The 24,796-nt window shown below is 33.1% G+C and overlaps 1 protein-coding gene across 2 annotated transcripts; it reads left to right on the top strand.

Moving 5' to 3' along the window:
• The first annotated feature begins 2,989 nt into the window (after positions 1-2,989).
• Positions 2,990-13,893, top strand: LOC18598552 (putative protein S-acyltransferase 4). Of its 2 annotated transcripts, XM_007028117.3 has the most exons (6): positions 2,994-3,580; positions 4,265-4,453; positions 5,062-5,370; positions 6,956-7,189; positions 12,839-13,428; positions 13,614-13,893. In XM_007028117.3, the coding sequence occupies exons 1-5, from the start codon at positions 3,521-3,523 to the stop codon at positions 13,409-13,411; spliced, it is 1,365 nt and encodes a 454-aa protein (XP_007028179.3). In that variant the 5' UTR covers positions 2,994-3,520; the 3' UTR covers positions 13,412-13,428; positions 13,614-13,893. The 2 variants fall into 2 exon arrangements, with proteins under 2 accessions (XP_088662851.1, XP_007028179.3); XM_088806725.1 differs by lacking the exon at positions 6,956-7,189 and having other exon boundaries at positions 2,990-3,580.
• Positions 13,894-24,796: the final 10,903 nt, after the last annotated feature.

Genomic DNA, 24,796 nt, shown 5'->3' with positions numbered 1-24,796 from the left:
TATGAGATTGATTGCTTACTTCCAAAGTAAAGAACATAGAATATACTAGTCTCTAAGCATCATTGATGTCCTATCTTAATGATACATTGACTAGGAACATTTTGAAATTATGCTTTGATGCAACCCATTACAATTCCCTTGCAAGGCATATTAATCTTATGGACTTCATCCAATTAGACTTATAACTCCTTATAATTGATGTCTTATTGATGAAGGAAAACCTCTAATCATTCAACATAAATGATATTGTTACATGATTAGAATCAAGATTTAACCAATCCTAATTGGTTGCAAAGCTCATCCCAACATCAACTTAGTCTTCCAATAAGCACTCAAAGCTATTCAAGCTCTCTCACTTGCAAATCCTCGAGCTGATATTTGTGAGATTATTTATTCTCTTTGAACCCAAGCTTAAAGGAAAATCTTTGCTATTACTCCTTTGTACACACATTTGTAAAGGTTTTAATTTATCCTTGAAAACTTAGTGTAAGGGTTATTGCTTTATCTCTATAAAAAGCAAGTATCTTTTTGTGGATTGTGTAAGGCTTATCGCTGGATCCCGTAAAAAAGTCGGTGTAAGGGTTATCGTTTGATCCCTTTAAAAAGCAAGAATCCCTTTTATGGATTGTGTAAGGGTTATTGCTTAATCCTGTTAAAAAGTATGAATCCTTGTAGTGGATTAGAAATTCCTTGGTGAGCCAAGATAGTGGATGTAAGCATTTAAGAAAGCCAAACCACTGTAAAATCCTTGTGTCTTGATTTATTTTTATGCCTTGTGGTTTATTGTTGATATTCGATTTTAAAAAAATCACTTGGTTCACTTTTTATAGAAGAAGAAAATTTGCTTTTCAAAAAGGGGTTATTTTTGATTAAGTTTATAAAGAAAATTTTTAAAATACCAATTCACCCACTCTTGTTATTTATTGCGTTGAGTTTATTACACTAACAAATCCCCAATTTAGTAACACATAGAATACTCTGCTTAAGAGCATGCTTTAAGAGTCTAGCCAAGAACCTGGCTCTTTAAGGTAATTGAGTTGGGAATGATAAATTGGTTAAGCCTTAATGGAGAGCTTAGGCATATTTGAACTTAGGGGAAATTTTAAAACCTTATACTTGAAGGCTTATCATTTATATTAGTATAAAACTAAACTTAAGTTTTGTCATGCCTAACTTACAACCTAGGATTTTAAAGTAATTAACTATGAATTTGATTTTGCAAGCAAATGAGTTGGAATCATTAGTTATGGTAGAGCTCAAAGTGAGACTTTCTATGCTTGGAGCTTAGGAAAACAATTAGAGTCATATTATTTGATGATTAGCTTTTGGTCTGCCTTCAATAGGCATCTTGTAATAATGAAGATTGACCCTTAACTAGCCATAGGTCAATCTTCCCTTCATTGGAACTTAGATTACTTTCTACATTAGCTCTAGGATAGACCCTAATCCTAGATAGGGCTGATCCTCAACTTATCCAAAGATCGAATTAGTGGTTTGTAAGCATCAAGATTGACCCCAGCATTAGGGAGGTCTATCCTTACACCATAAAGCACTTAGATTCTGTATAAAAAGGGGAATCAACCCCCAATTTAACAAGGGTTGATCCTGGACCCCTAGTAAGTTTGGTGAATTTAAATGGACCTTTAGGTAGCCCTTTTGGTATAATTACAATTGCTTTGAGCATGATATATTAACATATCTGTTTTGCTTCGCATACACATTTATATATTTCTAAACTTGTTTTATATTAAAATTTCCTCTGTTTTTCGCTTATTTCCTTTCATACCTACTCACTGAGTTTGCAAGACTTACTCCAATTAATTGTTGCATTGTGTAGATATATATAGCTTTTAGGGACTTCTGCGTGGAAGCAAGTAACTTACGTTTGTTCTGTAGGCTGGTTTTGGCATCCGATAAGCACTTCTAATTTGTCACGTCCACTCCGCTGGTCTTGGTCTTAGTCGTTTATGGTTTTGTGGGCAATTGTGTTGCTGGTTATTTTTGTTAGTTTATTTTGTAAGGGTTTCAACCCAGTACATTAGCATTTTCTGTTTTTAGTTAAGCACGGGCGCCCTAACTTACATACTACTGTGCAAGGAATGTAAATATAATTGTTACACATAAATATATGAAAATGAATCGGTTTATGAGTTGCAAACTAAAATGCACGTATATTATTTTAATTTCGGTCTTGTTGCACTTATATAAAAGAATTCCGTTGTGTTAATAATTGTCAATCTGATATTCGATTTTTGAGGTTCGCTTGAGTCTAGCAGGTTTCGCCTTGTAACGGTCTGATAGTTTGTGTTAGCATTTAATTCTAGTAATAATTTCCATTTTATTTTGAAAAATTAAAATATTTTCTTCTTGTCTTTATAAATATAAGGTGCAAAATTTCATGTTTTATCAATGAAAACAAAATGTTCTTACTTCCAATAGTTTTAAACAATTTATTTTCCTTTTGTTTTCAAAAACCGCAAACATGTTATCACGTAACTAAAACTATTAAAACAAACCTCACCTATTGCATAAAGAAAAAGAAAAAAAAAAACAAAAAGCCGCGTGAAGACAAATTCCAGCATGAGAATCAAGGATCCTTGACCGTGACGGCATGTTGGCTCAGCCAGCTCGGCTAGGAATTGGATATCTGGTGGATATTTGGTAATTGTCTATAATTATAATTAATAATAATAGTAATATAATATAATCTAGAATAAGAAATACTACTAGAAATTGCTATTAAAATGAATAAAAGGAATTAAAATGGTGAAAGGCAAATGGGTTTAGAGAGAGAAAGTGAATATGGTGAAAGGGGAAAGAAAGGATAAAAGATGGTTAATTTGAGTTGGACTCAGATTGTTGCCATGAATGGAGGAAGAGTTGGAAGAGATTCCCGCAGAGGAATTGGAAATCAACGACCAAAGGAAAAAATAGTGAAAGGGAAAAATAAAATAAAATTAGTTAATTAAATTTATAAATATAATTTTATTTGGACTAGGAATAATAGTACAAGGGCAGGAGGAGGAGAAGAGTAGAGGGGCGTGAAAGCCGCGAGGAATTGAAACATCCGCCCAACTCAGCATGCGAGCAGTTTGCCAGCGCTTTTTTTCATTTTTATTTTTGGAGAGAGAAAGAAACAGAAAACAAAATCTTTCAGAGTTTACGCACAACAAAACACAGGGAAGACAACAAGGTTGTCTCCTTTTCTTTTTCTTTAGAACAACGAAGAAAGGAGAAAACAAAAAAAAAAAAACAGAGAGGGAGAGGGAGAATCGTAGCTTGGTACTATCCGTCTTTGTTGTTGTTGGCAGAGAGACAGGAGAGAGGCAGCAGCAGCAGCAGCAGCAGCTGTTTTTTGGAAGTTGGTCCGAAAACCATCTCTCTGCCTCTCCTCACTGCTCACACAGCTATGCTTTGGTTCGGGATGTTTGGAATTAATTACTGAGATATTTGGCCTTTCCCTCTTCTTCTTCTTCTTCTTCTTGTTTGTCATCAATCATCATCTTCGACTCAATTAGCTATGGCCCTGTATAGCGATCATAAACCCAAGAGGCTTTATCGAGTTTGGAAAGGGAGCAATGTGAGTATCTTTCTTCTTTTCTCGTTCCTTTCAATTGTGATGATAATTCGTTTTTGGCCCTTTTGATTGTGCACTGCGAACTATGATTTAACTACCATACGTTACTCTGTGGGACACTATGACTCTCTTTTGCTTGTTTCTCTAATAAAGAATGGATGCTCCGAATTTTCTCATCATTTCCTTCAAATATCTTGTTTTAGCTCAAATTCTGAATCCTGGGTTTGCTTAGATTTGCAATTTGCAGATAGTCCCTTTATTGAAAATAATAATATATAATTAAATTAACTTAAGAGATAGCTGCAGCAATAATAATACATTGCTTGATTAATCATCCATCGCACTTTGACGTGGTGGTGAATGAACCTTTCTTGAATTCAATGAGAGCCTGCAATATTTCTGTCTTCACTTTATCATCATGTTTACTCTATTGTCAATTTGGAGATTCTTGATTTACCATTCTTCTCTTCTTCCATCCCCCACTCACACCCTCCTAAAAGCAAAATAAAAAAAGAAAAAAAGAAGAAATAAATAGTCTTATAACCCTCTGAATTCACATTGTAAAACTTTGAGGGGATTGTGTTTGCTCAATCAGAAGCGTAGCCACGAATACTTTCCCTTTTGTTATTATTATGACTAATTTCAACTAATAAGGCTTTTGTCATTGTTCATTTTGTTTTCTAACAGAGATTCTTTTGTGGTGGGAGATTAATCTTCGGTCCTGATGTCGCATCATTGTTTCTATCCACACTCCTTATTGCTGGCCCTGCCATTGCTTTCTGCATCAGGATGTATATAAAAATCAGAGATGAAAATACCAAACATGTTGATCGCTGTTATCCCATATTAGTTGTGGGTGCCATACTCTCTGCATTGGTGAGTTTTAGTTTCTTGGGCTTCTAGAGATGATCACTGGTACGGAATTATGCCTGCCAAATTTTATTCAAACCAGTAAACATGTATTCTGAACATGGTCTTTTCATTGAATTTATTTTACATTCTGTAAATTTTTTATTTTTGCACTTTATCTTGTAATCACTGTTCTTGAGCAACAACCTAAAGGCTCCTGAAGGTGATTAAGTACTTAAGTAGTCATCGCTTTATGAAGAATTCTATTTTGTGGACATTCAATGGAGGCCTAACTGCATTTTTATGAAAGAAAGCAAGTCAGCTAGGTGTATGAGGACTATCGTTATGCTACCTGTAGCCTCTTTCATATAAGTGGCCTGTGGTTAAGTTTGCTTTTGTTTTCCATGGCCCTTGATTTCGTATCATTTGCATTGCACTGGTGTTTTATACATATAGAGGTCTGTGTATAATACCTACCTCATCTTTTCATTCTTCATTGGCTTCAATGAATGGTATGTTCAATCATTTTCATTTTCTGTTGGGAAATTAGCCAGTCTTAAAACATTTTCATTGTCTGTGCAACCCTCACCTTCACACCAGAATATACCAAATTGATACAATTCAACTTTTGGCAGGATTTGACATTTCTCTGCTTTACCTCCGGTAGAGATCCTGGAATTGTACCTAGAAATTCAAAACCTCCTGAATCAGATGAAGCATTTGATCTGACTACCCCATCAATGGAGTGGGACAATGGTAGAACTCCTCATTTAAAACTTCCTCGTACAAAAGATGTAATAGTTAATGGCCACTGTGTGAAAGTGAAGTATTGCGACACCTGTTTGCTTTATCGTCCTCCCCGAGCTTCTCATTGTTCCATCTGCAATAACTGTGTTATGAGGTTTGATCACCACTGCCCATGGGTTGGTCAGTGCATTGGAATAGTAAGTTTAATTTTTCTTTGCAAACTTTGTTGTTTACTAAATGCACATACTGGTAGGAGGTACTTAAATGGTAATCCTGAAATATTTTTCTTGATGTCACTTCCGTTAGATTGGCATAAATATGGTATTTTATAGCAAGGATCAACTGGGCTTTGTCATCAAGAATTGTTTATATTAGAACAACTCAATTAAATTCTGTATTGGGCATTAGTTATTGTCTTCTTACACTTGATTGGACATGCTAGCTCTTGATCCTTTCTCTCAAATATGCTGCTTGCTTATTCTCCACATCTTTAAACTGAGTAATGCTGTATGCACTAGAGGTAGGACGAGAGAGGGGGGCCTGCACCAAATTTGCATGAAATGGGTACTGTTACAAAGAAAGCAAAAAAAATTAGGGTTTTTATGTTAAATTTTTGGTTAACTAGGGTGAAAAGGTGGAACATTATAAGATTAATTTTGGTTTGTATGAAATTTGGTATGGCATTAATGCCATGATGAACAAACCAGACACTCAGAGGCTGTTTTGGCATGATGAAAGGTAGAGTTTATAGCTAAATTTGGATGGTTGATTCGAGTTGGTGTAATTGGGGATTAATTTAAAACTCAGCTACTAAGTGGACACAGTTGGCAACAAATAAGGTTGAATAAGGAGATTTTGTAAGCTTCAATAGTGTTCCTTAAGAGTCAATTAGACTTGATTGCATCACACAAGCACAGGAGCAATAATACTTGGAAAATCCTCTGATGATAATTCTCTATTTAAGTAGAGGATTATATTGATGTATGCATAAACCTCTAGCACTCCTACTAAGGACTAGCGCTGCCAAACCTTAGTAGTACTTGATAAGTTAAAAACTATAATAAAACCTAAAAATATAGGAAGCTTAAATAAAACTTGTAGAATCCAAATTTGCAGTTTTTAGTAGATCGAGAATGCCAAGTAGCCCTAACACTTAAAACTCAAGTAAGAGAAAATAAAATAAAATTCGCAACCCTGAAGGAAAGGAACATATATTACACTTAACTGTGGTCTTAAATCAGTTCAACATCAAATGAAGACTACAATCCCAAATATTCTTGAAATATAATCTTGCCTTTTCATGAAATATTTTGTTGTATATCACCACTTTTAATTGGTATTGACAATTTGAACATTTTAAGTGCCGGTTCTCATTAAACCTAAACATCATATGTGGAATTTGCATTTATCTTGTTGAGGATTTTAATTTATAGCCATTGGCTGCTGCGGGTTGGAAATTTTAATTTTAAAGATGTTTGTTTGTTTTTTTTTTTTTTTTATAATAGGGGGAAGGGGGATTTGAACCCTGCTCTTTGGGCAGGGGGATTATGCACCAACTAATGAGCCTATTTTAAAGATGTTTTGTTCTTTAATATTGTCTTGCTAAGTTGCACAAGTTGTAAAATTATGTTGCAAATAATGTTACTTCAAAACAAAGTTGTTGCACAATCTTGTGTATGATCTCTAAATGGATGACTCTAGTATTATATATCTGTGAAATGTTGCAAATTCCTTATTCTTGGTTGAAACTAATGATGCTTTTGACATGTGTGGTGGTTGCAGCGTAACTATCGGTTCTTCTTTCTGTTTATATCAACCTCAACCATCTTGTGCATATATGTCTTTGTCTTTTCTTGGATCAATGTCCTTGAAAAGGAAATTGGCAATCATAGCAATATTTGGAAGGCTATGTCACACGATATTCTCTCAGTTTTTCTCATCGTCTACTGCTTCATAGCTGTATGGTTTGTTGGTGGCCTTACAATTTTCCATTTCTATCTGATTTGCACTAACCAAGTAAGCTTCTTGTCAAAGTTCCATGTTTCTTTGAACAAATGATTACCTTTCGTTCATTATCATATGATACTTTTAAGGTCCATGAATACTTTGACTGATAGTGCAATTTTGAATTGGCTGGATGTATGACAGTCTGTAACACATTTTGGGTTTCTTGTCATAAATGCATTCATAAATCTTTCACTAACTTATACTTACGGATGTCCATTGTTAGTTTCACCACTGTTTCTATTTGGTCATTGAGCCTATTTGGCTCAATTGGGACTGTAGTAAAAACTGTTGTTGAAGTAGAGCTTTTGGAAAAGTGTTGCCTGATTGAAATTTTTGTGTCATTAAGAACACTGTTGTCTATTTAACTATTTGTTCAAATGTTCTATCAGCTTGTCATAGAAGCTCTTTTCCAAAGCTTTAATTAGAAGGTGCAGCTTTTAATCTATAGAAACTTTTACTTTTTATAGAAACTAAAGTTAATTTTGAAAAACCTCTATTTTGCTCTACTTAGATTTCTACAGCAGAGAATCTGGTTCAGAAGCTGCCGAATAAGCACTTGAATTTTGAACAAAGTCTTTAAAATTATTGACTGTCTAAGAAGTCTAGATAATAAAGCTGTAAACTTAAGGAAGTGGATGAAAGGGATTGATGAGAAACTTGACATCCAAAGGAATGCAGTGTAGAGGCAAAAGCCTGAAGGATTAAACAGTTCAAGATTTTATGGGCTTAATTGTAATTATCTTTTAGATATATATTATATTCAATTATTTAGGTACTTTATACTGTGTTTTGCTATTTTTCTAAGTATTAGGGCTTTAAGGTAGTATGTTATTTTGAAACTATATTAGAGCTTTCCCTTTCTCTCTAGTTTCTCCCTGTTTCCCATCATTCTTCATCGCAATCAACCAAAGGACATTTAACTCCTGGGGAAGAAGGATTTGTGGACCTTTGTGTTATTGCTTGCATCCTTCTCTTCTCATGAGAGTTTTTATCCTCTCACCAACCAAGCAAAAAAGTAAACCAATATGCAAAACCATATGCTCCGGCCACCGTACCCTTCGAAAACCAATTCTCATGCACAAAATCTGCATTTTTACCACAAAGTAACAAAATTTTTACAAAAAATCACAATCACCATATTAAGCTAAGATTGAGAGTATAAAGGGGAAAGAGGAGAGGTAAGAAAGGAAGAAAGGAAATAAACTTATAGATAAAGAAAGCCTTTATTAATTAAATGTAATGCTTAAAGTAACAAGAATATATCTCATAACCAACCGATTGGTTGTAGGGAATACATCAACTTTAACATGTTTGTCGGTAGGTATATCAAGCCAATTAAATTTCCTATGTTGTTTAGTTTGTATTTGTTTTGCTATAATGTTTAGGCCTTTTCTAGCAATGTTCTAAGATTACTTGAATCTGAGTTAAAGGTGTCATCTGCTTAGTGCAGGGCCAGTTGCTGGGTAGTTATTTAGATATTCAGGTCAATTAATGCCTCACCATTTTGCAGGGGCTGACTATCAAATATTTTGTTAGTGTCCTAATGTACGGATGAATGGTGTAGATAAGTAGATAAGAGTCTGTCTGGAAGTGCGGTAAGTGCACTTGGGTCCAGTGCCATTTAGGGTGGGTTAGTACAGTGGGTAGTGCGCTAGCCGCTCTCCCAAATGGCCCTTAAGTGGCTAAGGGTGTTTGTGGCACTACGGGTGTGATGTGGTGAGGAAGATAAGAGTCTGTCTGGAAGTGCGGTAAGTGCACTTGGGTCCACTGCCATTTAGGGTGGGTTAGTACAGTGGGTAGTGCGCTAGCCGCTCTCCCAAATGGCCCTTAAGTGGACTAAGGGTGCGTGTGGCACTACGGGTGTGATGTGGTGAGGAGCCTCACCCACCACACCAGACCCCCCCCCCACCCATTTTACCCCAATTACCTGACCTCTCACACCTAACTGGTTGAGTATACTATTTCTACTGATATATCTACATATATAAACATGAAACAGACATTCATGCATATATCACCTCTTTTTAGTGTTGCCTTTCATTTAACTTGGATATATGAGCATGTATAATGCAAGCCTAGGAAAATTCCACTAAGGATAGAAATATTGTACATAAAAACACTGATTTTTGACAAATAGGCATTTACATTGAACCTTAGAAGCCATGTAAGACCTTGGATATAATAGTAGCTTTTCGAGTTGTTTAATTTCTTGATTTCTTTACTTCATTTAATTTTAAGGGATAATTAATAATATTTTTTTTCCCAGTTCTTTGTTTGCACCATTTTTTCTATTTAATCTGCTCGACACTATTTAGGAAACATATTTTTTGTTCCTTTATAAATTTCTCATCTCAAAATTTGATATGTACATATCATTCATGCATTGTACTTATCCCATATGCATTTTTTTATTTTGTAATATTTTAGATTTTAACTATCATATTTTCATTTACATAACAAAATTTTCTTTGTGCTTCATTTCGAAATAAGTATTTGTAATAGTGAATTTGGAATTGATGCTTTCTACAAATTATGGGGATGACTTTCAGTCATTATGAAAAAAACTAATAAATATTCAGTATACCTTATAAGAGAGTATAGATGTGTATTTGTTCATTTTAAGATCAAGGTATTTCAAATTCATGACTCAATAGAAAATTAACAAATTCTTGAAGTTAAGGGTAATCATAATTAATATATTCTTGGATATTACCATTTTTTACATCTGAAACTTAAAGCCCTCCTCTCAAATTTAAGTTCCCAAATGAAGTGTTGGTTAAATGTCTTGAGTAGAATTTAATTTTTCTCAAATGTTTACTAAAGGATTTGACCTATTTTGTAGTTTGATTAAGGATTTCATTGTACTAAATTTAATTAAGGAAACTGCTATTTGATTCTGTTAGCCTTGTTAAGGCCAGCCACATGTCCCAAAATATGACAGCAGCTTATGTGAAAGATTACAGGAAAAATTCTTTTTTTATTTTCTTTCTTCTTTTTCCCTTCTTTATTCTTTCATTTTTCTTCTTTCTTTCTCCAGATATGTTCCTTCTCACTAGCCATACATCTGCGCACACCCGTTACAACTCTAGTCTTCAACCAAAGGACATTTAATTCCTGGAGATGAAGGATTTGTGAACCTTTTATGTTACTGTTTATATCCTTTTCATCTCACGGGAGCTTTTATCCAACCACCAGCCAACAAAAACATAAACCACTATGCAAAACCATAAGCTCAGGCCACCATACCCTTCGAAAAGCAAATCTCATGCACAAAATCTGCATATTTACTACTAAGTGACCAAATTTTTACTGAAAATCACAATCACAGTATTGAGCTAAGATTGAGAGTAAAAGGGGAAAGAGAAGAGGTGAGAGGAACTGCTAAGCTGCTGTCTTAGTGCAGCAAATCAAGAGGAAAATGGTGGACATAGAAAGAAGCAAGCGGAGTGTGGGTTTGCTCCAGTGCAACCTACAATTTAGACTGTAGGAAAATGATTGTGTGAAGTAAGGACAGTTAGATGACTGATTTGCAGAGATACAGAAAAGGAGAAAGGAGAAAAAGGAAAGGGAAAGAGTGAAAAGTAGACCATGGCAGATGTGATTGATGATTGAGGGGTGGTGAGGAGACAGGGAAGCATGGATAATTTTTAGAGATGTAGTATGGTTGCGAAACAATCTGGAGCTTGGCAAAGTGGGACGACAAAGAAGATAAAGGAAGGGGGAAAAAAGGAAGAAAAGGACGTAAAAGGTGGTAATATGCTACGTAGCTGCATTGTGTCTTTTTTTGATCATGTGGCTGGACTTAATAGAGCTTATAAAATCTGCTGGCAATTTTCTTCAATTCAATTGGAATTGAAATGCTTTATTGAACCAAATTGTGGGTGAAATCTTCTATTTGACATTTGAGCAATGTGCATACCCTAAATCTTCACTATTTTCTTTCTAAGTGATTGGTGCTAGTTAATTTAATTGTTGCCATTCTATGACAGCTATTTTAATTTCTCCATCCTTTCAGTTGAGCTAATTAATAGGAAATGTCTCATTAGTCCTTACTGCTTCTGTTCAAATCTTCATGAAATGGCCTTCCTCTGCAATCTTTCTCTCTCTCATACAGTCATTATTGTTAACTGCATTTTGTGTAGTGTGTCTGGTAAAGTTTCTTTGCCTTGTTTTTTAAGCCTTTTTAATACCTTGAAGAAGGAAAAAGACTTTTCCATGATCAATGATAAACTTATTTTCTTTAACAAAACAATTTCTAAATAGTGTAAGGAATGAGGGTTACATATAATATCCTTAAATTGTTCTGTTTTATAGTTTAATGAGGATATTGAGTTTAAATTGCATTACTATGATCCTAAGTGACTTTTTAGGTGGAACCAAAACATGCCAGATCATATTTATGTCAAAGTCTACAACCAATATCATACATTCAGTAATACCAAATTTAAAATAATATGAATTAATTGAAAAAAAAAAAGAAGAAAGAAGGCAATTGCAGCTATTAAACATGGAACAAAACTAAATATTCTTCAACTAGTTTTTCCTCCCATGTTTCTTTTTATTATGGTAGATTTCCCTGCAAAAGTCTAGAGCACAACTTGAGCATCAAATGACATGATTGCATGATGTTTATTCCTCTGCTGGTTGTTGAGTTTTGATATTTCTTCTCCAATGTACTGAAACTTGGTTGCAATTAGTTCTTTCTAAACACGGGCTGTTTTCTTCTTTCTGCCTCTTTTTTATTGAGATTTTTTTATAATTAAACTTCTATTTATCTTCGAAAAGAGAAAAGAGTGAGGGGACGAATTAAGCAGAAGCAATTTCCCTTATGTTTTCAGTTAAATGTCTAATTTTAAACCTCAAGGGGCAAATTTGTTCTACCTCAAACCATGGGGTATATATATGTATTCTACCCTTGAAGTTTATATCTTGTTTACAGAATGAGTGTTATGATTTTGAAACTTATAGAAATCTTAAGAAGTCCATGGAGAATCTTAACTGAAGATCTCTCTCTGTCAATACTGATTTATAATGATTTGAGGTTTTGAGCAGGAACTGTCTATCGCAATGCAATGTTGGCCCCCTCAATTTGTATTACGTTTTTTTGTTCAAGGGGTTTTAAAACTGTTTATGTTTGATGTTTGTCACCTCACTGCTTAAGCATATTACCTTTTAAGCTTTTGCAACTCTAATTCTCATTTATCCAATAATAAAGTGATTATAATTCTCTGTGGTCCATTTGGGAACTTGTATTTTTGAGAGTGGGATATGGATTTGCATTTTGGAATCCAAAATCATTGTCTGTGAACAGCTTTAGAACGCTGAATTTAACCAACTGCAAATTTCAAAAAATCCAAACTTCATTGTAATGAAATTGTCAAATGCAGCCCAATCACAACTCTCTCCCTTCTTAAAGTTTAAATCTTTAATTTTAATCTTAAATCTAAACAATGGATTTCAAATTCATGACTTCTGAGTCAAATAATTTGAAATCTGAGATATTAAAATTCAAATCCAACTCCAAGTTTAATTTCCTAAACTCAACATTTAAGATAGTATTCTTGCATACTAGTATTTCTACATGTTACTTTGCATTTGACCCTTGGTTTGTTTTGTTTCTGAATAATATTGATTGCATTCTTATCCATTTTTGAGCAGACTACATATGAGAATTTCCGATATCGATATGATAAGAAGGAGAATCCATATAACAAGGGAACAGCACGAAATCTTGGTGAAATATTTTTCTCCAAGATCCCACCTTCATTGAATAAATTTCGTTCATTTGTGGAGGAAAGTGAGCATATGGTTCTGGGATCAGTGACTCCAAACTTTGTGGAAGGTCGTATTAGCTCGAAGGAGAAAATTGACATTGAGATGGGAAATAGGCTTGCAGAGGATTCTGGTAATTCGCTTCCTGAAATCTTGAGAAATTTGGATTACGTTGATTTGGAGGACGAATTGAAGACAAAGCAGGAAGCGGGAACATCTTTTGATCCATTCTTTCTTGATGAGCAAGATGTGAAAAAATCAGTTGAGATCTCCATTGCAGGGGATGACATAGTAAGAACTGAGCAAAGTTCAGCTTCTGAAAAAGGAGTTAGAGAATTTTTGCAAAATGACACTACTGACGATGGAATGAGATCTGTACAGACCTCTACTCCGGGAAATGAAGCGGATACAACAGAGAAAAATGTAGAATGTTGCAATTCTCATCCAACCATAGAGTAATCTCTTTGAGTACAAAAGTAATCTTCTTATTCTCTTCGCTCATTTTAAGTTAATAATTCCTATGCCAATTTTATATTTTAATTTTTGGTGACAAACACTGGCATAAATGATACTTGTACAAGTTTTGGATTAAGAACAGCTTTGGTTGGGGTTGAGCATTTTGAAATGAATGTGAACGATTTCCTTTTCTTCTAAATTGCAGTAGTGTCTTAGATGGGAGGACTGTAAGTTGCTGAAAAGAAGATGTGGAATACAAGCTCAAGAAAGTTGTTAAGTGGTTGGAAAAGCGGCAAAATACCTGTCTAGTTTAAAGTTCAAACTCTTGTTTGTTGTAAGTTGTAAATGTCACATTTTGGTCGAAATAATGCAGAAAATGCAGCACACATGGTGTCCGTGAGCATGAAAAAGGTTTGTAGTTTGTGTTGTAGGTTTATCATTTCTTACTTTGTTAACATTTTTTTGAAAAAAAAAATCTTATATTATGATTTAGAAGAGATTTATCTTTCATCAGTTAGAATAGTGGAATGTCTAGAACTAATTAATCTAAAATGTGCTTGTTCCATTTCAACAGTGATATGTAATTATGTATTTTCTTATTTAGGGATGTGCTTGCATTTTGCCCTTTGAGCAGAAGATTCATGCATTTCTCATTCAGTTAAACGTTGGGGGTGCAGTCGTTATTATGCATTCTTACATCTTAAGTTCTACTAGTCTTCTCTTCTCACTCTCAAAAGTAGTAGGAATTATGTTGATATGAAATTAAAATTGTCGTTTTCCTTGTGCTAGCAGATGGTGTTATGCAATTTAGGCTAGAAGAAAAATGGCAGAAGGGGAAAAAAAAGGTTGGAAATTATAATTAACAATTTCTGGAAATTCGCTCATCAAACTTTGACAAAATAATTACGAATTAGATAATTGTCGAGATATATTTTCAACATTGCGAAATTAACCAGTTTAATTCATTGATATGGTTAAGATGTAAAATTAATCAAACAAATAATCATTATAAATTTCAAATTTAAAGGTTGATATTTACTTTCAGCTACATGATTTGATTAAAGTAAAATGAAGTTAAATTCAAAGATTTAAAATTTTTGTAAATAAATAAAATATATCGTAATCAAGTTAAGTTGGTAATTGGTTAAGTTGTTGGTCAGGTTCTAATTTAAAGAGAAACGAAAATATTTAGTATAAAATGTCAACAATGATCCATAAACAAGAAATGTTAGAAAGGTGCACAGGGTTAGAAACCAGACAAGGTTTATAAAGCGCATGATTGGAAAGCATGCTAGGTAATAGGAGCATATGATTTCAATTTGGCATGCAAAGTTGGAATGTAATTGGTATTAGAAAGCATGCAGGGTTGAAGAGCGCAGAAGTCAAAAGCATGCAGGTTTAAAAGTGCAAATAATAAGAAAGCATGCAAAATTAAAAAGTAGGAGCATTTTTAAAAATAATCCTTAAAGATAAGATGTTTTCAAAAATAGCTCTCTTTATAATTTTAACTATTTTTAACCAAGTTGGACAAAATTACCCTTAATGAAATTACACGCTATAATGTTACACGCCATATATAAAAATATGTTACATGTCATGATTAGGTTATTACACGCTATGTGCAAAAATATGTGACACGTCATGGTTAAGTTGTTACACGCTATGTACAGAAACATGTGACACGCTATGGTTAAGTTGTTACACGCCATGGTTAAAAAAAGTTGTTATACGCCATGTTGAAAAAAAATACTATTGTTACACGCCATGTTAAAAAAATATTATTGTTACACGTCATATTCAAAAATATTTTGTTACACTTTAATGTTTAAAATGTTGTTGTTACTTACAAATTAAAACTTCAAATCCTCTCAACTCTATTCATTTCTTTTTGTTTTTTTTTTGACAATTTGGCATCGATTAAAGTGTTTCTAATATATTTTCAAAAATCAAAACATAAATTTTCTTATCTAAAGCACCTATTTCAACTAAAAAAAAAAATTTCTTTTGAAAACCTAAGTTTATAAATTTCAATTTTTTGAGTTTATTGGTGTCTAGGACTCAAATTGATTTAATTAAAAGCTATTTCAAACATCTGTGATCATTTTTACTGTTTTAGTTTTATCCAAAATACCTAAAAATCAAATTTCCCAAATAGCCACCCACCAAGCACATCAAAACCATTGCTTGGTGTCTTAAAAGCGCAAGAAAGAGAAATCTGAAAATGCGGGTGAGAGAAATCGGAAGCGTAGTAGACGGATGTCGGAGAGAAATCGATAAAATTTGAGAGATAAGGATGGTGAGAGAGAAATCAGAAACACAAATAAGGAGAAATTGTAATGAATGGTTTAATTTATTTGAAATAGTTTTGAAGGCATTTTTGTCAAATCATGACTAAATATGGCTAAAAATAGTTAAATTTATTTTAATGGTTATTTTAAAATGTCCTTATCAAGAAAGACTATTCCTCATAATTTTCTCTAAAAAGTACTTGGGATTGAAAAACATGTAAAAGTTGAAAAAGGCTCATGATTAAAATAGTGCTTAAAATTGACATGTGTTTAAGATTGAAAGAGTAGATACATGATTTTGGTTACTAATTTTTTATTATTATTAAAATAGTTTACAACAAGTGAATGTTATATGAATAACAATGAAAACAACTAAAATAAGTGAAACAAGTCTTTCACGCGTGTTGGGAGGTGGGCTTACCTTTTCAGATGAATTTTTCACTTCTTTCCTTATTGATAAAGCTTGCTTTATGAATCTTTTTTCGTGTATACAATGATCTCTTTCGTTGTTATGGAGCAGGGCTATTAGATACCTCCACGAGAAATTATACATTCCAAAACCCTCAGGCTTTTTTATGGTGCCTTAAGAATGAAGAGAATGAGAGAAAGTGTTTTGGCAAAATAACTCATGTTCACTCTTGGTTGTGTGAAAAAATCAATACGTTTGCGCATTATCTATAAAGGTATAGGGATGGAAAGATAGGATATCTCTTTCAAATTTAAACTAATTAAATTTAAATTTATATCTTATCCCAACCATTTGATAAACATTTTTCAATTATTTAATTAAGAAATATCAAAACAATATTCAACATTAATTAATTAAATATTTGTTAACTATTCACAAATAATTAACATAGTTGCATGTCATGTGGACGCACCACATCTAAATGCAACATCTCCCACTCGTACACATTGGCATCAACTTATACCGTTCTCAATTTAACTCATTCTCCATTAATTGTCATACAGGGAAAATGGAACGTGCGACTGTTGTTGATTTCTCACACAAATGGACGTATCGTTAACAAGTAATATAAAATAAAATAAAATTCGTTCTCATGGAGAATTGAATTAATTCCTAATGTTAACTACTAAAATTAACATACCCTAATTTTATTCAAACAACCTAATTATTGAAGTGAAAAATTAAAACTAACAACTAAAACTAATTTAAAATCTATCAGCGAAATTACTTTATTAAATTTGAGTGAGTATCAAACTTAAGATTATAATATCTCTTAATACTTCATCTTATTATTATTTCTCTCTCTTAACTTAGTTTAATGGAGTAAGTTGTTTACCTAGAGTCCTAATTTATTTACAAGTCTTTGTCAAGTTTCTCATAAACATATCTCTCCCAATTAACTTACTATATGTCTATGCAAATTAAATTGAAGACAGATTCATTAAGTTCATGCTTTAAACCTGGCTCCGTATGGCTTATAGGTGTATGTTTACCTTATATGCAAATCAAACCACCTAATCAGCTAAGTGTATTCAATCATACATTATTCAAGGTCTACCTAAATCTCCTTCGTCAAGGTTTAACTTAGGTTTCCAATTCAATCTAGTTGGTGATTAGGCAATTAGAAGCATTAAGAACAAAATAAAATAAACAACTTAAACCATCAAATATAAGCAAAAGAGAGATAAAAATAATTGACTATGTATTGAGTTCAATCATAGTCTTTGATAAATAAACATCAAGTTACACATCATCATCAAATTAAGTTTAATCATCAAAAACAAAAACTAAGAAAAGAATAACAAAAAGATAAAAAAACCCAAGAATTGAAATCGTAATCTCCAAATCTTCTTGAATTCCCTTGATTTCTCCTTAGTTTCAATGATACTTTTTCAATGACCTCGTGGCTTATTTCTTAGTTCTTAATCTGGTGTTTCGTTGTTGTGATCTCTAAAAGTCCTTCGAAAGGTTGTTTTTATAGGGTTTTTAAGTTAGGCCAAGTTAGGCGAAGAAAGAAATCAATTCTAACTAGGATTTCCTCATCAGACTATGTGAGTTGCATCCTACCTCCACCAAGGCCATGGCCTCATCCAATTAATTAGCAGAAATCGTAATTGTTCTAGGACTACTACACTACTACAAATTTGACAAGATTTTTGACCACATTCTAAACCTAAATGGGTGAAATGTTAAACACAAAAATTGTAGCTTATTCTCTTATCTTTCCAATGGTTTAAAAATCATCTAATTTGGAGTTTTGTAGAGAGAGTTATGATTGAAATACCGAGTTATGTGTAGTGGAAATCTGCACCTTAAAATTGCTTTGTTTCTTCCATTAAAATTCTTCCTTCATTAAACACTTACAAAAACACAAATAAATCAATAACAAGCTATATAAATCACATTAACACCAAATTAAGCATAAAATTAACTGCGATTAGATTGACTCACCTAAATTAATTAACTTAAAATAATTTAATAATATTACTAATTTCTATGAATTACTATAAGAACTAAGCTAAATTACTATCAAAATTAAGCCCAAATAACTCTATATCATAGAGTTATTGCACCCCAAATTTAAGATTTTGCTAGTCTTTGAGTGAAATAAAGAAAAGAAACTAACTTATGAAAATCAATTTTAGATGGTGAAAACAAAAAAAACATAGCAACTATTAGAGAAAAAGTGCACCAACTCAATGATTTCCCATAATTTCATGAAAAGTATGTCTATCAATTTCTAACTTAAGGAAAAATATAGGCATCATTCAAATTCGTGTTTCAATTCTAATGCAAGCAAATCTTGGAATGGATTTCCATGTGTGTATGAAATTTTTTACCAAGAATATCATGTCATCTAAATGAGTTTATGCCAACTCAAAATTCAAATTTATACTAGAATTCCATAGATTTACTTTTCATCTCTCTCTCCATTAATGTAGACTAGCACAGAGCTATGGATTATTAGGACTTTCTAAAGGTTGTAATGTATGACTAGGGTCGAGGTAAGATAAAGGATATAATGTGGCTCAAATTACCTTAAGCACATAATTATTCTAGGATCTATAAGAGCTTTATTTTTATTATCCTCAAACAACCTTTTTCTTCACTTTTAAACTTTTTTCTTTTATTCAACACTTTTTTTTCTTTCTTTCTTTTTTGTTTTCAATTTCACAATTTTACTCCCCCTAACTTATGTTCTTTGTACTGTAAGTAGTGGGCTGATTTTTAATATTTTGAACTTTTTCACATCAATATCACCTTTTTACCATATGCATTTAGCTCAATATATATTTTTTAAAACAATATACATACTTAGTTGTGAGGGTTGTAAAATTAGAAACCTTTTTTTAGGGCTAGGCCCAATTATTATGTAGTTAAACAAAGAAAAGGGAAATTAGGCTTAAAGGGGTATACTAGGGATAAAAATATATAAAGGTTAGCTTGAAAGGCTCAATTGGTCTAAAAATAGCCTAAATCATGTCCCTAACTAAGTATTACCTAAGATTTTTCCTCGAAAGAGAATCAAGTAAATTGTAGAATTCGTGACATAATCTAAAATTTTATATCAAAATAAACTTTCTCTAAAAATTCACAATAATTCAAAGCAACAGATAAAGTGCTCAAAATTGTGGAAATCACATTCTAACAATGATACTTATCAAAAGAATTTAGCATGAATCCAACCAAAAACCTTATTCACCGAAAGCTAAGATTCAAGCCAACTAGTTATCATCATTGGATAGGGAAATCATCAAAAAAATTTGGCACAACTTTACTTTAGATTCCTAAAATTCAAACAAGTAATAAATTAAATTACCAACTAATCCTAATTATTTAAAAATCTAGATAAACATGCATGCAAATAAAATTAAATCTAAAGCTTCCACAAAATATTCATCACCAAAAAAATAAATTCACCCCAAAAACTTAATGTAAACATTGTCTTCAATGTTAGAATAAAATAAAGGAAAGATAAAGAATGCTCTCCTAATGGTTGGATGAATTTGGTGAAGCTCTGGTCCTCATTTTCGTACCCATCATCCTCTATCTCATTGTCCTCTGCCTCATTGGTACCCCTAGGAGGATTAGGTACTGGTGGAAGAGTATTCATGTCTATTCCCATAAAAACACCATAAGCTCAAAACATTTGGTCCATATGTTGATTACATTGGGTTTGATAAGTCATGTGTTGCTCAAACAGGTTCCCAAGTTGCTCAACTAGGTGCTTAAGGTTCTCAATTCTCTAAGTCATTAACAGTTGTTGATGCCTTGGTCGAGGGGGTGGAGGATGATGTGTAGAAGAAAAACTACCCTTAGTAAAATGTTGAGGTTATCGAAAGATGAGATTGAGATCAATTGGGAGTTTAGGGTGCAATAACTCCTCACTGGCATCCCAATTTACACTAGCTTGCTTGCACATAGTTATAATCAGAGAAAGGAACCACAGGCCATCGTGCTTAATTTGTGCAATGTGAGTCATGGCTTTGTAAATTACACGGTCAATATCAATTGTGCGTCTTGCTATTGACTATATATGTTTTTTATGATAACAAAACATTCTTCATTCATTAATGTCTAACTTCACTATTTAAGTGTGCAAGATTTAATTTAATACCTTTAACAAAGTTGTTAATTAAAGGCAAGTCAAGGAGCTTGCTAAGTTTAATGAAGAGTTAATCAATTAAGAAGGAAAGAGCAACTAATGAACAAAAACAGAATCGTAGTAACTGATTATCAAGGGACCTTAATCAGTTAAGGCATGGCTGTGTGATAAGTTGAAGGAAAACAAAAATATGCTAATAAGTTAAGAAGTCTGGTTAATCGGTTAGTGTAAAACCCGACCCTATAAATACATGTCATGACATACATGCACTGAGTAGCATGTTATTATGCTAGGAAAGCACTTAAGAAAAGACGAAACCCGGTATCGTACCTAATGGTACACTTGAGTTGATTTAACCTCGAACTAGTTCAAATATAAATTGTAGGATGAAATTTAATATTTTATAGTCCAGGAATGACTAAAAAAATGATTTTTTGGATTTCGAGGGTTCATTTGGGATAAAATTGGAAATTTGGATGTTTAGGGGCAAAATCGTCATTTTGCCAACTAAGATAATAATTTGATCATGGAGTGAAATTTTTGACCAAGATTAACTATTTGGAGTATAATTTAATGATAGGAAGTGAAAAAGTTTAATTCTAATGATTTCTGGAGTGTAGGGGCAAAATCGTAATTTTACCACCTAGGGACAAAATTTGAGATTTTGAGAGAATTTAGATCAAATTTGACAAATTGGAGAATGGTATGAGTATAAGGGATGAAAAATATGTCTATGGGCAATTTTTCAGTTTTTTGGGCAAAAATGTAATTTTTCATTTTTACAGGGGCAAAAGTGTAAATTTAAAAAATTACTCCACCGAGACTTTGGATAAGTCTGAGAATTTTATCTAAGCTATGGATATGTGGGACAAGTGTATGGTGAAAATTTGGAAACAAATGGATGAAATTTTAAAAATGGGCAAATGGGAAAGTGACATGTGGCATTTTTTAAAAATGAAATAATATTATTTTAATGAAAAGTCAGCCCATTTAAACCCCATTTTAAGTGCTGGCCGGCCATAAGGGAGAATAAGAGAGAAAATAGAGAGGAAAGGAAGAAAAAAAGAAAAACCAAAGAGAAACAAGAAAATTCAAAGGGGAATTCACGTTTTTCACCCGTTTACGCGTCTAACAGTAAGATTTTTCGACTTTAGCTTGATTTCTACCTTTCTTATGCCTTTGTTTCCATTTAGCATGCTTGAGGAGAGAGATCAAAAAGTGATATTAAGGGCTGGATGAAATTCTAGGCGAAAAAAATTGAAATTTTTAGGTTTTGATTTTTAGTTAAATTGATAGTTTTAGTTAGTTAAATGTATTTAGAAATTAAATTGGGCAAGAAAGCATTAAATTTTCACAATACCCACCCTTGGCTGAATATGCAATGAGGTACAATGATGATGATCTGATTTTTATTCTAAGAGAAATGAAGAGAAAATGATGAAAAATGGTTAAATGTGATAGAAAAACAAAGTAGAAAATTAACCGAGTTAATTTCTCATTTTTGGCCGAATTTTCCAAGGAAGAGAGTGAGCTGATTTTCGTGATTTTAGAGTAATATTGGCTGATAATTAATGGTTAGAAATATTGGAGAGAGAATGGGACAATTTAGAGCTAAAATGGAGCGCGTTACCAATTTATCAAGTAAAGTGCCAAAAATAGGTTAATACCGCGTTTAAGCCATTTTTGGCTATTGCATTTCATACCATGCATTAGTATAGGATTTAAGTCAAATATATAGTGATTTAGCATTAATGTGATGAATTGAGTAAATTTTTCCAATGTGTCTAGGAGGAGAGCCTTTCGGTAAAGGCAAGAAAATCATACCCGACGAGTAGTTATCGGGGCACCTAGAAAGCTTTTAGTTTGTACAAACGGTGAGTAAACTTATTATTATTGTAAATTATCTAGAGTTTATTTTTAAATGCTCTTTATGTATTTTATGAAATGAAAACGAGATTAAAACGGGATTTTTGATGTTTTACAAATAAATGTGACAAATAAAGATATATTGGGTTGATTATGAAATTGAGTAATTGGAGGCTGTTAACTACCTTGAAAATTATATATTTTCCTATGAATGGCTTATGAGATAAGTATATGTGGCTATATTTTGTAAGTGCATTGGGAAATTTATGTAAGCTGTTTTTACTATGCAGGCTGGATAAATAAATAAAAGCCACGTTATACTGTCGAAATTTTATTAAAATTGGTGGGTTAGTCACTGCAGTGACGGGTTTTCGTGGACTGCCTATTAGAGGGGCACAATAAACTCGGTTATATAGTTACTCCGGTTGTAGAGGCGAGGAGGGTAACTCCTGGGGTAGTATTAGAGCTCACTTCACGTCGAACCCACGCGTGAATGTGTAACTCGGCCAACATCAAGGAACGACTTGTTTTAAAAATAAAAATGTGTTTCACATGTAAATGTTATAACAACCTTGGCGGACTCGGTTAGATGCCTCGGCCAAGGTATCCCCGATGATTAGTTTTGGCTTGAGCCTTGTTTTTAATAAAAGTCATAAGCCTTAACAACTGTTTTGGTAAATTACAAATATTTTATGGTTTAAGAAATAAATTGAAAACATTATGAAATGGTTCGTAATTTGTTGTTTAAACTTACCTCCATTTTACTCGCCTTTAGATATTTATGATAATGTCTGTTTACTCATTGGGATTGCAAAATTTCACCCACCTCCTTTCCAAACATTTCAGGGCTGTGGTAGCTTGTAGATACCCTATTTTGTCGAGGATTCCAGTTGACATCTCTACCACACAGACAGTAGGTTTCTAGCACCAACACTGGGTGTATTTTGGGCCACTTGTCATTGTAACCATTATTGTACATTATAACTTTGTAAATTTTTGTATGTGTGAATTTATTTTACTTACACGTTACAAAAGATTTCTTACACGTGTTTCTATAAATATTATTTTATATAAAAAATGCTATATTTTAATCAATATTTTGATTAGTGATATTTATCTATAAATCCTTTTAAAATATTTTTGTCTTTTGATTTACTTGAGCAGGAAACTACTAGAAATTGTTTAAAATGGAATGTTTAAAAACGATTGCTCACAGAAAAGGTAAGAAACTGATATGTAAGCCTTGCGGGATTCTGATTGGCATTTCGGGTAATGAGTGTCAATTGAGGCATCGCGGCGGTTGTCATGGGCCCGAGGGAGGTTCCGGGTCGTGACAGTTAGAGCACAAGGGCCTAGTACTTTCAAGCACCAAAAATAAGCTTGAAAATATAATTAACCATTTACGAGAACCAAAATGGAGAAGTTCAAAATTCGAAGATCTTCTAGTTGATTAAAGCTAATTTTAATTAGTTATGGCTGAAAAAAGTAAAGCCTTAATGAGTTAAGGGAAGAGCTAGCCAATTAGAGGAAGACTGCTGTGTAAAGAAGTGAAAAACAAATAGTTATAACTATTTATAATTATGCCAAAAACTTAATTAAACTCTTTTAATTAAGTTTATAGAAGTTAATTACTTAGCATGTGATTTAAGTCTAACTCAAATCGTCACTCTCCCAATTTAATTCAAATGCAATGATTGTGTGTGACCCATTAGGTTCCCAACATATTGGCAATGGACTTGATTAATGACTTAATTGATTACTATCATTTCAATCAATTAGTTTATGATCAATTCCGTAGACCAAGTTTGGCATCTAGCAATGCATCATGGCCACCTAATTGTTGGGAGAGTCAAAGGGTTCTTTGACAACCTTTCAGTGTACAGTCTATCAGTGCAGTTCATTCCTTCATCATATATCCCGGAGATGATAAGAGCTTGGTACAATGTCTACTCTTATTGACCTCCATATTTGTTCTTGCAATTATAGCATTAGTTTTATAGAGAGTTATGAAACCTTTTTCATAATCTCCATGTCGCCTTGGCCAAGGACTTTAATAAGTTAATGTTAACCAAGAACTAATAGGATATGTCCTCTAAAACACTTGAGGTGATGATTCTTATTTTGACCACTCATTTGCCTGCACATGCTTCATACTATACCTAAAAGCATCTTGTTTTGGCATCCTTGGTTAAGCACCTGTAGGGATGAATCCAAAGCATAGCACTCCACACATAAGACAACTTGGTGTCTAAAGTCTCGGGAGTATTTACACAATTGACACATCAGAAGTGTTACATAGACACTAGAGTTGTCACAGCCCAGTTCCCGGGCCATGATCGACGCAAAGACCTAATAGGCATAGCTCACTAGGCCCAAGCAAGCCTTTTAATATGCACTTGTATATTAACCCATCTATCTAGCATATTTCTTTAAGAATAAGCTTAATAGTGTTCAAATGTCGATTTATCCAACGCAACTCATAAAACCCAAGTGAATGCTGACATTAGCATCATAATTCAAATCATACATAGATAGTTTGTCAATATATCTTTGCAATTCACATTAAACATATACAAAGACTTTGACCAACAACGGAGTGGCTCTGGATGGGAGATGTGACTACTAAGTGTCAAGATACCTACCCAAAAGATGGGGGTACG

The sequence above is a fragment of the Theobroma cacao genome, chromosome 5 (genome assembly GCF_053813885.1).
Source record: "Theobroma cacao isolate CCN51 chromosome 5, ASM5381388v1, whole genome shotgun sequence".
Taxonomy (NCBI): Eukaryota; Viridiplantae; Streptophyta; class Magnoliopsida; order Malvales; family Malvaceae; genus Theobroma; species Theobroma cacao.
Note: the sequence above shows the minus strand (reverse complement) of the source record. Positions and strands in the feature narration are given on the sequence as shown.

Coding starts and splice junctions, on each gene's coding strand:
- LOC18598552 (XM_007028117.3), top strand. CDS start 3,521: ATGGCCCTGTATAGCGATCATAAACCCAAGAGGCTTTATCGAGTTTGG. Junction 3,581..4,264: donor GAGTTTGGAAAGGGAGCAAT/GTGAGTATCTTT, acceptor GTTTTCTAACAG/AGATTCTTTTGTGGTGGGAG. Junction 7,190..12,838: donor ATCTGATTTGCACTAACCAA/GTAAGCTTCTTG, acceptor ATTTTTGAGCAG/ACTACATATGAGAATTTCCG.